Source organism: Electrona antarctica, assembly GCF_951216825.1.
Source record: "Electrona antarctica genome assembly, chromosome: 16".
Lineage (NCBI taxonomy): Eukaryota > Metazoa > Chordata > Actinopteri > Myctophiformes > Myctophidae > Electrona > Electrona antarctica.
Window position 1 is genome coordinate 25,709,780 of NC_136797.1, and position 12,739 is coordinate 25,722,518.

At 44.8% G+C, this 12,739-nt stretch overlaps 1 protein-coding gene across 1 annotated transcript in view; it reads left to right on the forward strand.

Moving 5' to 3' along the window:
• The first annotated feature begins 5,546 nt into the window (after nucleotides 1-5,546).
• carm1l (coactivator-associated arginine methyltransferase 1, like) overlaps nucleotides 5,547-12,739 on the forward strand; it is a 62,812-nt gene continuing 55,619 nt past the window's right edge. The window contains exon 1 of the mRNA XM_079524329.1: nucleotides 5,547-5,554. Within this exon, the coding sequence (XP_079380455.1) occupies nucleotides 5,552-5,554 (3 nt within the window). The 5' untranslated portion in view covers nucleotides 5,547-5,551. The remainder of the gene's footprint in view (nucleotides 5,555-12,739) is intronic.

Here is a 12,739-nt window from a genome sequence, read left to right on the forward strand (position 1 = left end):
ATGGAGTCTACCAAGAAAAGGGCAAGAGAAAGTGTGTTCTGGCCATCATTGAACGACGACATAGACACTGCCGTCAAAGCATGCAGTGTCTGTAACAGCCTAAAAGCGCATCAACAAAAAGAGCCACTGAAACTACACACGGTCCCTGACCTGCCGTGGTCTATTGTCGGTACAGACATATTTGAGTGGGATAACCATCACTATTTGGTGCTCGTGGACTCTTACTCGGGCTGGTTTGAAATTGACCAACTCGGCAACATAACGTCCCTGAGCGTGATCAACAAGCTGAAACGTCACTTCTCAGTTCACGGATCACCACAGAAGTTGTACTCGGATGGTGGCACCCAGTACACCAGTCAGATGTTTCGTGACTTTGCCAGATCTTGGGACTTTGCACATGTGACAAGCAGTCCCGAGTACCCTCAGTCTAACGGCCTTAGTGAGAGGGCCGTGAGGAGTGCAAAGAAACTCCTGGAGACGACAAAGAGAGACGGAACAGACTTCTACCTCAACTTGCTACACATTCGAAACATGCCCAGGGACGAGATCTTGGGCTCCCCTGCGCAAAGACTGTTCTCCAGACGGACTCGAACGATCCTGCCAATCTGCAAACAGTTACTGACTCCAGCAGCTAAAGCGTCGGCCGACATACAAGCCCAGCTCACAAGGAAGCGCAAGGCTCAGAAGCGCTGCTATGACAGGTCCAGCAAACCTCTAGCTCCCCTGTCACAAAATCAAGTGGTACGACTACAATCACAAAAAGGCCATGACAAATTAGGCATTGTAAAGAGACTTTGTGTTGCGCCACGTTCATACGTGGTGGAGTCTGACGGGAGAGAATACAGACGCAACAGACGTCACATTCTGCCAGTGATGGAGCCACGACCTACACGACCTACAGACCCTGTCGTCGCAAAGGACCCGGAAATGCCACAACGCACTCCCATTCAACAGATGGACGGAACACAAATGACTGAAGAGCCGGATAACACTCACTGCTCACTGCCAGGACAATGCCAAGCACAAACTAGTGCCGGGAAGACTCCCGACGGTGTGCCACAGGAGTGTACAGAGACAAAGGACCATAGCCCAGTTCAGCCATCCACTCCTGTGTACCGCACTAGATTTGGTAGGGTCCCTAAACCGAACAGAAAGTACCTTGATTAGGAGATGTGATTTGTTCGCTTAAAAAAAAAAAAAAAAAAGGGGAAGTAGGGAAGGACATTTCAGAAATGTTTCATGTTTCTTGTAATGAGTGTTTTCACATGCTACGTTTTTTATTTTCTATATGCAGTACCTTTTGGCTTTGGACTCTGTCAATGGTTGGTTGATGAGCATTGCTTGAAAAGGGGGATGTAGACAGTTGTGTTCCCAAACTGTTTTGGTCAGTCAGTGTTGCCGTAGCTGCGGTAGTCCCGCGAGACTACTGGAACGAGAGCTCAGTTATGTGTATGTGTTTAGCTGACTGTGATCCACACAGACATGTACCCCGTCCCGTAAGCTACATTGGTTGTAAATAAAGTGGTTGTTCAAACCTAAACTACAAGTGGTTCTTTATAGCACAAGAAACAAACACTGGGTACAGAGCCTGCCTGGGGATCAGGAGGTTGCAGGTTCAAGTCCTGTCTCTGACATAGTGTTCCAAAATCATGAAAATATGACATAGTATATTATGCCGTCCCAAACCATGGACTATAGTATGTCGTTTTTTCATGATTTTCATCTATTTTCAAATCCTCCAAAATCACGAAAAACGACATGCTATAGGGTCAGGGGACCTTAGTATAATTGCCTTATTTGAATCTGAATCCAACATATAAAAAACATATTTGTGATTTTTGTTGGTTTAATTTGCTAGTTTTTCCTTTTTTTGTTCAGAATTGAAAAATGGGAAACCGCTAAACGAAAAATCACAAAAACTGGTCAAGGGACCTTAGTATAAGTATGTTTGTTCAATTTAATCCAGCAAAAAGAAAATTGCAATTTTTTTCCTTTTTTTGTTCAGAATTGAAAAATGGGAAAACACTAAACGAAAAATCACAAAAATGGTGGTGCCTTAGTATAATTCTGTTTGAGTCCAGCAAACAGAAATTTGCTATTTTTTTCCTCTTTTTTTGTTCAGATTTGAAAAATGTGATAACTCGAAGCCAAAACCCAGCTTTTAAAAGCTGCGTCAAAGTTGAGTTTTCAGGAGAAAAAAAGCACGCAAAAAAAAGCTGTTCATTCCAAGCTTCAAAACGAAAAAGCTGCTTCTAGCTTCCTTGGTGTTAACGTGGCTTAAGTCTGATTATGCCTTTGGTTTTTTTGCACTACTGATTGTTACCCGGTTCCTTTCTTGTCAGTTAAAATTATCATTCATCATCACTTCCATCTTGTCCATCACCTAACCCTAACCCTAACCCTAACCCTAACCCTAACCCTAACCCTAACCCTAACCCTAGTTGTCTGGTACCAGATTGGTTACCATATGGTACCAGAACAAAACCAACAAAAAAGCAGTTGAATTTTTTGAAACCAGTGGCGCAGTGTCTTAGGACACTGCTACATGATCGGGAGATGGTGAGTTCAAACCCCACTCAAGTTTTTACTTTCAAGACCGATTTCAGAAGAAGAAAACCAACAAAAAAGCAGTTGAGTTGTCTGGAACCAATGGCGCAGTGTGTTAGGACGCTGCCACATGATCGGGAGATGTTGAGTTCAAACCCCACTCAAGTCATTACTTTCAAGACCGATTTCAGAAGAAGAAAACCAACACATTCAAAGGCATATCAATCCCATTAATCCGTTTTCTTATCAAGTTGAAGGCATCCCGGATTTTGTTGAGGGTGGGTTGGGTGTTTCACGGTTTCTCATCAACTCCATGTTAAATCACCCAATTACCCCCCAACGGACACTAGCCCTAACAATAACCCTAACCCTAACCCTAACCCTAGTTGTCTGGTACCAGATTGGTTACCATATAGTACCAGAACAAAACAAACAAAAAAGCAGTGGAATTGTCTGGAACCAGTGGCGCAGTGTGTTAGGACACGGCCACATGATCGGGAGATGGTGAGTTCAAACCCCACTCAAGTCTTTACTTTCAAGACCGATTTCAGAAGAAAGAAAACCACAAAAAAGCAGTGTGAATTGTCTGGAACCAGTGGCGCAGTGTGTTAGAACGCTGCCACATGATCGGGAGATGGTGAGTTCAAACCCCACTCAAGTCTTTACTTTCAAGACCGATTTCAGAAGAAGAAAAGCAAAACAAAAGCAGTGTGAATTGTCTGGAACCAGTGGAGCAGTGTGTTAGAATGCTCCCACATAATCGGGAGATGGTGAGTTCAAATCACACTCAAGTCTTTACTTTCAAGACCGATTTCAGAAGAAGAAAACCAACAAAAAAGCAGTTGAATTTTCAGGAACCAGTGGCGCAGTGTGTTAGGACACTGCCACATGATCGGGAGATGGTGAGTTCAAACCCCACTCAAGTCTTTACTTTCAAGACCGATTTCAGAAGAAGAAAACCAACGACCTATCAACCAACACATTCAAAGGCATATCAATCCCATTAATCCGTTTTCTTATCAAGTTGAAGGCATCCCGGATTTTGTTGAGGGTGGGTTGGGTGTTTCACGGTTTCTCATCAACTCCATGTTAAATCACCCAATTACCCCCCAACGGACACTAGCCCTAACCCTAACCCTAACCCTAACCCTAACCCTAACCCTAGTTGTCTGGTACCAGATTGGTTACCATATAGTACCAGAACAAAACAAACAAGAAAGCAGTGTGAATTGTCTGGAACCAGTGGCGCAGTGTGTTAGAACGCTGCCACATGATCGGGAGATGGTGAGTTCAAACCCCACTCAAGTCTTTACTTTCAAGACCGATTTCAGAAGAAGAAAAGCAAAACAAAAGCAGTGTGAATTGTCTGGAACCAGTGGTGCAGTGTGTTAGAACACTGCCACATGATCGGGAGATGGTGAGTTCAAACCCCACTCAAGTCTTTACTTTCAAGACCGATTTCAGAAGAAGAAAAGCAACACAAAAGCAGTGTGAATTATCTTGAACCAGTGGAGCAGTCTGTTAGAATGCTCCCACATGATCGGGAGATGGTGAGTTCAAATCCTACTCAAGTCTTTACTTTCAAGACCGATTTCAGAAGAAGAAAACCAACAAAAAAGCAGTGGAATTGTCTGGAACCAGTGGCGCAGTGTGTTAGGACACGGCCACATGATCGGGAGATGGTGAGTTCAAACCCCACTCAAGTCTTTACTTTCAAGACCGATTTCAGAAGAAAGAAAACCACAAAAAAGCAGTGTGAATTGTCTGGAACCAGTGGCGCAGTGTGTTAGAACGCTGCCACATGATCGGGAGATGGTGAGTTCAAACCCCACTCAAGTCTTTACTTTCAAGACCGATTTCAGAAGAAGAAAAGCAAAACAAAAGCAGTGTGAATTGTCTGGAACCAGTGGCGCAGTGTGTTAGAACACTGCCACATGATCGGGAGATGGTGAGTTCAAACCCCACTCAAGTCTTTACTTTCAAGACCAATTTCAGAAGAAGAAAAGCAACACAAAAGCAGTGTGAATTATCTTGAACCAGTGGAGCAGTCTGTTAGAATGCTCCCACATGATCGGGAGATGGTGAGTTCAAATCCTACTCAAGTCTTTACTTTCAAGACCGATTTCAGAAGAAAGAAAACCACAAAAAAGCAGTGTGAATTGTCTGGAACCAGTGGCGCAGTGTGTTAGAACGCTCCCACATGATCGGGAGATGATGAGTTCAAACCCCACTCAAGTTTTTACTTTCAAGACCGATTTCAGAAGAAGAAAAACAACAAAAAAGCAGTTGAATTGTCTGGAACCAGTGGCGCAGTGTGTTATGACACTGCCACATGATCGGGAGATGGTGAGTTCAAACCCCACTCAAGTCTATACTTTCAAGACCGATTTCAGATGAAGAAAACCAACAAAAAAGCAGTGTGAATTGTCTGGAACCAGTGGCGCAGTGTGATAGAACCCTCCCACATGATCGTGAGAATTTGAGTTCAAACCCCACTCAAGTCTTTACTTTCAAGACCGATTTCAGAAGAAGAAAACCAACAAAAAGCAGAAGAATTGTCTGGAACCAGTGGCGCAGTGTGTTAGGACGTTGCCAAATGATCGGGAGATGGTGAGTTCAAACCCCACTCAAGTCTTTACTTTCAAGACCGATTTCAGAAGAAGAAAACCAACAAAAAAGCAGTTGAATTGTCTGGAACCAGTGGTGCAGTGTGTTAGGACGCTGCCACATGGTCGGGAGATGGTGAGTTCAAACCCCACGCAAGTCTTTACTTTCAAGACCGATTTCAGAAGAAGAAAACCAACAAAAAAGCAGTTGAATTCTCTGGAACCAGTGGCGCAGTGTGTTAGGATGCTGCCACATGATCAGGAGATGGTGAGTTCAAACCCGACTTAAGTCTTTACTTTCAAGACCGATTTCAGAAGAAGAAAACCAACAAAAAAGCAGTGTGAATTGCCTCGACCCAGTGGCTCAGTGTGTTAGGACGCTGCCACATGATCAGGAGATGGTGGGTTCAAACCCCACTCAAGTTAAAAAAGAAAAAAGATCCAGGGTGCAATCCCACCCCAGTCTTTACTGTGACACTTTGCTTTCCACACTGACATCAAGTAGCACAGAAAAGCTGTGTTGTAGTAACCATCAGTTAGCTCAGTGTGATGAGAGGCTGTCCTTGGGAGCCACAGGTCCAGGGTTCAAATCCCACATTAGGCATAACTGTGACACTTTGCTTTGCACACTGATTTCCTGAAGGACAACTTTAAAGCATCCCAGAAATTCACCATGATTGTGTGCCGGTAAGTGGCCCAGCGGATAAGTCAGATGATATCCGTAGTATACCTAGTAGAAGTGTGCCGGTTCAAACCAGACATACTCCTAGTAGGCGGTGATGGTTCAAATCACTGACACCTAGAGTAGGAGTGGCCCTGTGGATAAATCAGATGATATCCGTAGAATACCTAGTAGAAGTATGCCGGCCGACATACTCCTACTAGGATGGTGCTAGTTCAAATCACCAACACAGTAAGTAGGAGTGTGTGCAGTTAAGTGGCCTGGTGGATAAATCAGATAATATCCATAGAATACCTAGTAGAAGTCTGCCGGTTCAAACCCGACATAGGATGGTGCTGGTTCAAATCACCATCACCTAGAGTAGGTAGGACTGTGTGCCGTTAATTGGAGAGGGGGGAGGCCAGGCAGGGGGAGAGTAGGAGAGGAGGGAGGCCAGGCAGGGGCAGAGTAAGAGAGGAGGGAGGCCAGGCAGGGATAGAGTGGTGGAGGCCAGGCAGGGGGGCTCTTCCTATTTTATTTTTTTTTAAATAATTTTAGAAAAAATAAAAATATTTATAATATTTTTATAAAAAAAGATTTTTAAAATTAAATTATTTAATTAGGCCCCCCTCAGCTACTCTTCCTCTGCCTGGCCTTCCCCTCTCCTACTCTCCCCCTGCCTGGCCTCCCTCCTCTCCTACTCTCCCCCTGCCTGGCCTCCCTCCTCTCCCCCTGCCTGGCCACCCCCTCGCCTACTCTCCCCCTGCCTGGCCTCCCTCCTCTCCTACTCTCCCCCTGCCTGGCCTCCCCCCTCTCCTACTCTTCCCTTGCCTGACCTCCCTCCTCTCCTACTCTCCCCCTGCCTGGCCTCCCCCTCGCCTACTCTCCCCCTGCCTGGCCTCCCCCCTCTCCTACTCTCCCCTTGCCTGACCTCCCTCCTCTCCTACTCTCCCCCTGCCTGGCCCCCCTCGCCTACTCTCCCCCTGCCTGCCACCCCCTCACCTACTCTTCCCCTGCCTGCCCCCCCCCCCCTCGCCTACTCTCGACCACCCCCCCCCCTCGCCTAATCTCCCCCTACCTTACCCCCCTCACCTACATACTCTTACCTGACCACCTACCTACTCTAGGTGATGGTGATTTGAACCAGCACCATCCTACTAGGTATTCTACAGCTATTATCTGATTTATCCACCGGGCCAATTAACGGCACACGGTCCTACCTACTCTAGGTGATGGTGATTTGAACCAGCACCATCCCACTAGGTATTCTACGGATATTATCTGATTTATCCACCGGGCCAGTTAACGGCACACGGTCCTACATACTCTAGGTGATGGAGATTTGAACCAGCACCATCCCACAAGGTATTCTACGGATATTATCTGATTTATCCACCGGGCCAATTAACGGCACACGGTCCTACCTACTAGGTGATGGTGATTTGAACCAGGACCATCCTATGTCGGGTTTGAACCGGCAGACTTCTACTAGGTATTCTATGGATATTATCTGATGTATCCACCAGGCCACTTAACTGCACACACTCCTACTTACTGTAGGTGTTGGTGAATTGAACTAGCACCATCCTACTAGGAGTATGTCGGTCGGCATACTTCTACTAGGTATTCTACGGATATCATCTGATTTATCCACTGGGCCACTCCTACTCTAGGTGTCAGTGATTTGAACCATCACTGCCTACTAGGAGTATGTCGGGTTTGAACCGGCACACTTCTACTAGGTATACTACGGATATCATCTGACTTATCCGCTGGGCCACTTACCGGCACACAATCATGGTGAATTTCTGGGCTGCTTTAAAGTTGTCCTTCTGGAAATCAGTGTGCAAAGCAAAGTGTCACAATTATGACTAATGTGGGATTTGAACCCTGGACCTGTGGCTCCCAAGGACAGCCTCTCATCACACTGAGCTAACTGATGGTTACTACAACACAGCTTTTCTGTGCTACTTGATGTCAGTGTGGAAAGCAAAGTGTCACAGTAAATACTGGGGTGGGATTGCACCCTGGAACTTTATTTTTTTGTTTGAACTTGAGTGGGGTTTGAACCCACCATCTCCTGATCATGTGGCAGCGTCCTAACACACTGAGCCACTGGGTCCAGACAATTCAAACTGCTTTTTTGTTGGTTTTCTTCTTCTGAAATCGGTCTTGAAAGTAAAGACTTGAGTGGGCTTTGAACTCACCATCTCCAGGTCATGTGGGAGCGTTCTAACACACTGCGCCACTGGTTCCAGACAATTCACACTGCTTTTTGGTTGGTTTTCTTCTTCTGAAATCGGCCTCTAAAGTAATGACTTGAGTGGGGTTTGAACTCACCATCTCCCGATCATGTGGCAGCGTTCTAACACACTGCGCCACTGGTTCCAGACAATTCACACTGCTTTCTTGTTTGTTTTGTTCTGGTACCATATGGTACCCAATCTGGTAACAGACAACTAGGGTTAGGGTTAGGGTTAGGGTTAGGCTTAGGGTTAGGGCTAGTGTCCGTTGGGGGGTAATTGTGTGAGTTAACATGGAGTTGATGAGAAACCGTGAAACACCCAACCCACCCTCAACAAAATCTGGGATGCCTTCAACTTGATAAGAAAGTGGATTAATGGGATTGATATGCCTTTGAATGTGTTGGTTGATAGGTCGTTGGTTTTCTTCTTCTGAAATCGTTCTTGAAAGTAAAGACTTGAGTGGGGTTTGAACTCACCATCTCCCGATCATGTGGCAGCGTCCTAACACACTGCGCCACTGGTTCCAGACAACTCAACTGCTTTTTTGTTCGTTATCTTCTTCTGAAATCGGTCTTGAAAGTAAGGACTTAAGTGGGATTTGAACTCACCATCTCCCGATCATGTGGGAGCATTCTAACACAACTGCGCCACTGGTTCCAGACAATTCACACTGCTTTTTTGTTGGTTTTCTTCTTCTGAAATCGGTCTTGAAAGTAAAGACTTGAGTGGGGTTTGAACTCACCATCTCCCTATCATGTGGCAGCGTCCTAACACACTGCACCACTGGTTCCAGACAAATCAACTGCTTTTTTGTTGGTTTTCTTCTTCTGAAATCGGCCATGAAAGTAAAGACTTGAGTGGGGTTTGAACTCACCATCTCCCGATCATGTGGCAGCGTCCTAACACACTGCACCACTGGTTCCAGACAATTCACACTGCTTTTTGGTTGGTTTTCTTCTTCTGAAATCGGCCTCTAAAGTAATGACTTGAGTGGGGTTTGAACTCACCATCTCCCGATCATGTGGCAGTGTTCTAACACACTGCGCCACTGGTTCCAGACAATTCACACTGCTTTCTTGTTTGTTTTGTTCTGGTACCATATGGTACCCAATCTGGTAACAGACAACTAGGGTTAGGGTTAGGGTTAGGGTTAGGGCTAGTGTCCGTTGGGGGTAATTGTGTGATTTAACATGGAGTTGATGAGAAACCGTGAAACACCCAACCCACCCTCAACAAAATCTGGGATGCCTTCAACTTGATAAGAAAGTGGATTAATGGGATTGATATGCCTTTGAATGTGTTGGTTGATAGGTCGTTGGTTTTCTTCTTCTGAAATCGGTCTTGAAAGTAAAGACTTGAGTGGGGTTTGAACTCAACATCTCCCGATCATGTGGCAGCGTCCTAACACACTGCGCCACTGGTTCCAGACAACTCAACTGCTTTTTTGTTGGTTATCTTCTTCTGAAATCGGTCTTGAAAGTAAGGACTTGAGTGGGATTTGAACTCACCATCTCCCGATCATGTGGGAGCGTTCTAACACAACTGCGCCACTGGTTCCAGACAATTCACACTGCTTTTTTGTTGGTTTTCTTCTTCTGAAATCGGTCTTGAAAGTAAAGACTTGAGTGGGGTTTGAACTCACCATCTCCCTATCATGTGGCAGCGTCCTAACACACTGCACCACTGGTTCCAGACAAATCAACTGCTTTTTTGTTGGTTTTCTTCTTCTGAAATCGGTCATGAAAGTAAAGGCGCGCCGCCGTCGCGTATTGTTTAGCTAAACGGCCCTAAACGAGGTCCCGTTCATTCTCTATGGTAGTGAATTTTCACTACGGGCGCAGTACCGCTTCTGGCCACAGAGTGGGTGTGGATGGGCTGGCTGTGGCGCTGTCCTAATCTCACTGCCGATGTAATATACGTCTGGCTACAGAGTGGGTGTGGATGGGCTGGCTGTGGCGCTGTTCTGAATGTCCCTGCCAAATGCCTCTGTTCTTCTTCTCTCGAGTTATGTTTATCCTCTCGTCTCGTTGTATTTTTTCCTTACTCATCATCATCATCACCTTTGTGTTACTTTATCACAGCGAACAATCACATCAAGGTCTGTGAAATATTTTGTAATGAATAGCTGACTCTCTCGCGATTTTGGCGTTTACGTTTTATATATTTTTGGACGAGATTAATGCTGGACTCATATATGTCTCTCTGCCTGTTTAATGTTTACGTCATATACATGAAGTCCCGAGCAGCAGCAGAAACTGACAGGTCGGTACAATGCATTGTCTCGACCACAGAAACGCCGATAAAGACGTGTAACATAATGTGTATACATTGACAGATTTTTTATTTTGCACGTCTTTGACAAAGGAAGGGATGCTAATCGAATTAGCGTGTTAGCATCATCGTAACGTAAACAGACGTTGTATGGCTCAATGGGGCACGAACAGGTGCACTCTCTGACTTGTCAAAGGAAACGTTTTAATGCTTATATGTCTTGGTGATTTGGTGAATGTAGTGGATTCGTTTTTAGATCGATCAGGGATCTGTTAATAAGAGTACTGTGCTGAGCTGTTACTGTACATGGGGCTGAACTCGTGCAACCAGCAGACAAAATAATAACTCACTGTATCAGTGTTTACTCCTTAGACCCTACACAAGACCCGATGTTATATTTCATGATTTAACATTTATTTGACTGAGTTTAATGGTCTGATTTGTTGAAAATAGCTGATCAACAAGCTCGTAGATCGCCTAGTTTCAAATAGGCTTTATAGTGGCTTTAGCTGATGTTGATGCTATTTACAAAATCTGGGGGTCCCCGGACCCCTCGCTGTGCTATTGGAGGCTATATTGTTATTATAGGTCAGTCAGTAAACACTGAAGTTGGTGCTTTCATTTAAGTACATTGATTCACAATACCAGAATGCACTTTTAATTATAATACATGAAGCAGACAGCCCTGTGATTACATCGTTAGCATTACACTGCAACCACACTGTGGTTAATATGTTTTATTCACAATGCAAAGTTATTGTACTCCTATCATGGTGTCATCAATAATTCACATGCAAGTAAAGGCATGGTGTTGCAAAGCAAAAAAAGCACTGGTAGAGTACTATCCGAGCTTCTGCTGGATATAGGGTTCGAAGCCCTACAGCGCTGTGACCTGCTGACTGCCTCACCTTAGTCCTCTTTGTATGTTTACATTAAATATGAAATGCACTATTTCACTAGAGTGTAAAGACGCTGTGTTCAGATGACCACACTTGAAACCCAAATATATTGTCTACCATACAACAGTAATACAACATAATTTGTGTGATATAGCAATACAATTTTAATTGTCATATCAATATGTATAACACCCAGACAGCTAATGCAGTGTTTTCCAAACTGTGGGTCTCTCACTCAACAGTAAACAAGCCAACATACAGTTTAAGTGTACACTTGAGTTTTGGTGTTTAGTAAGAGTCATGACTGTACTTTTCAAGGTGTATAGCTTGCTGCAAGTCGTCTTCCCCCGTAAGCAAAGATTGGAGTTTAAAACGTTCGCTCTGAAAGAATATATATTCTAATATTTGCGCCACATTTTCAAGATTTTCCAAACATAGCAGATCTACAAGCTCGTAGTGCAGCACTGCGCTATGAGCTTGTAGATCTGCTATTTTTCAATAGCTAAAGTATAACATAATCCTTAAAACACCAGTCCCTGTGCCCCTTTGCCACACAGGCTCAGGAACTGCTTCACACAACACCAGCTGACACCTCCAAGGCTTCCTGGGTGATGGCGAGATGGAGGGATCAGTGCAAGGCAGCAGAACATCCAGGCTTCACCACTACATCAAGGATCCCACAGATGTTCCTGGCCAGCCAGCACCTGCCCTGCATGGAGTGGACAACCCTCAATCGTCTGAGGACAGGTGTGACGTTTCAGTACAGCAATGCAGAAGTGGGGTCTGACAGATGTGTAGCCTGTATAGTACACACACTGCCCACGCTTGATGAGTTGAATACATAGAACCAGAATGGAAACAAGGCCTGTGTTATCCTTTTAGCATTATCTGTATCTCTGTACTTCTTTGCAAGCTGTTATTAAAGTATTCAATCAATAAATCAAACAAACCATTAGAAGAATCCATTCTGTATCTCTACTCAGCCGACACGTTTTGTGATTTGATGCATGAGTTATAGGGACAATGCAGAACTTTCTAATCAAACTAACCGGTCATTTAAAAAACAATATGCTTTCCCTGCCTGTTTTAGGTGTTTTAGTTAACGAGTGAGTGAGCGGCAGACCTTGGCGACGCAGTGCAGGCGTTGGGCGCTGCCTTCATGGACGCACAGGTCAAAGTCTCCTTCTGGAGGCGAGGAGGAGGGCTGCCACATCACCTCACAGTCCAACTGTCTGTCTTTGATGAATTGAACATGGTGGACCCTGTTGTAAACAAGTGTAATGCTTAATTGGGTCGTCCACTCACAGTTAACAGCCTTTGTATTGAGTTTGTGCTTGAAATGTACTGTAATTCTGCAAACTGTTAATACAATTTTCAATCAATCAATCAAACGCCTCTACTGTGCCTGAGGAACACACACACGCATGCACACACGCACTCACACACATACAAGTGTTGATAAAAACAAATGACTAAAACTTTTTTCATAGAGAGAGAATGCACTCTGAA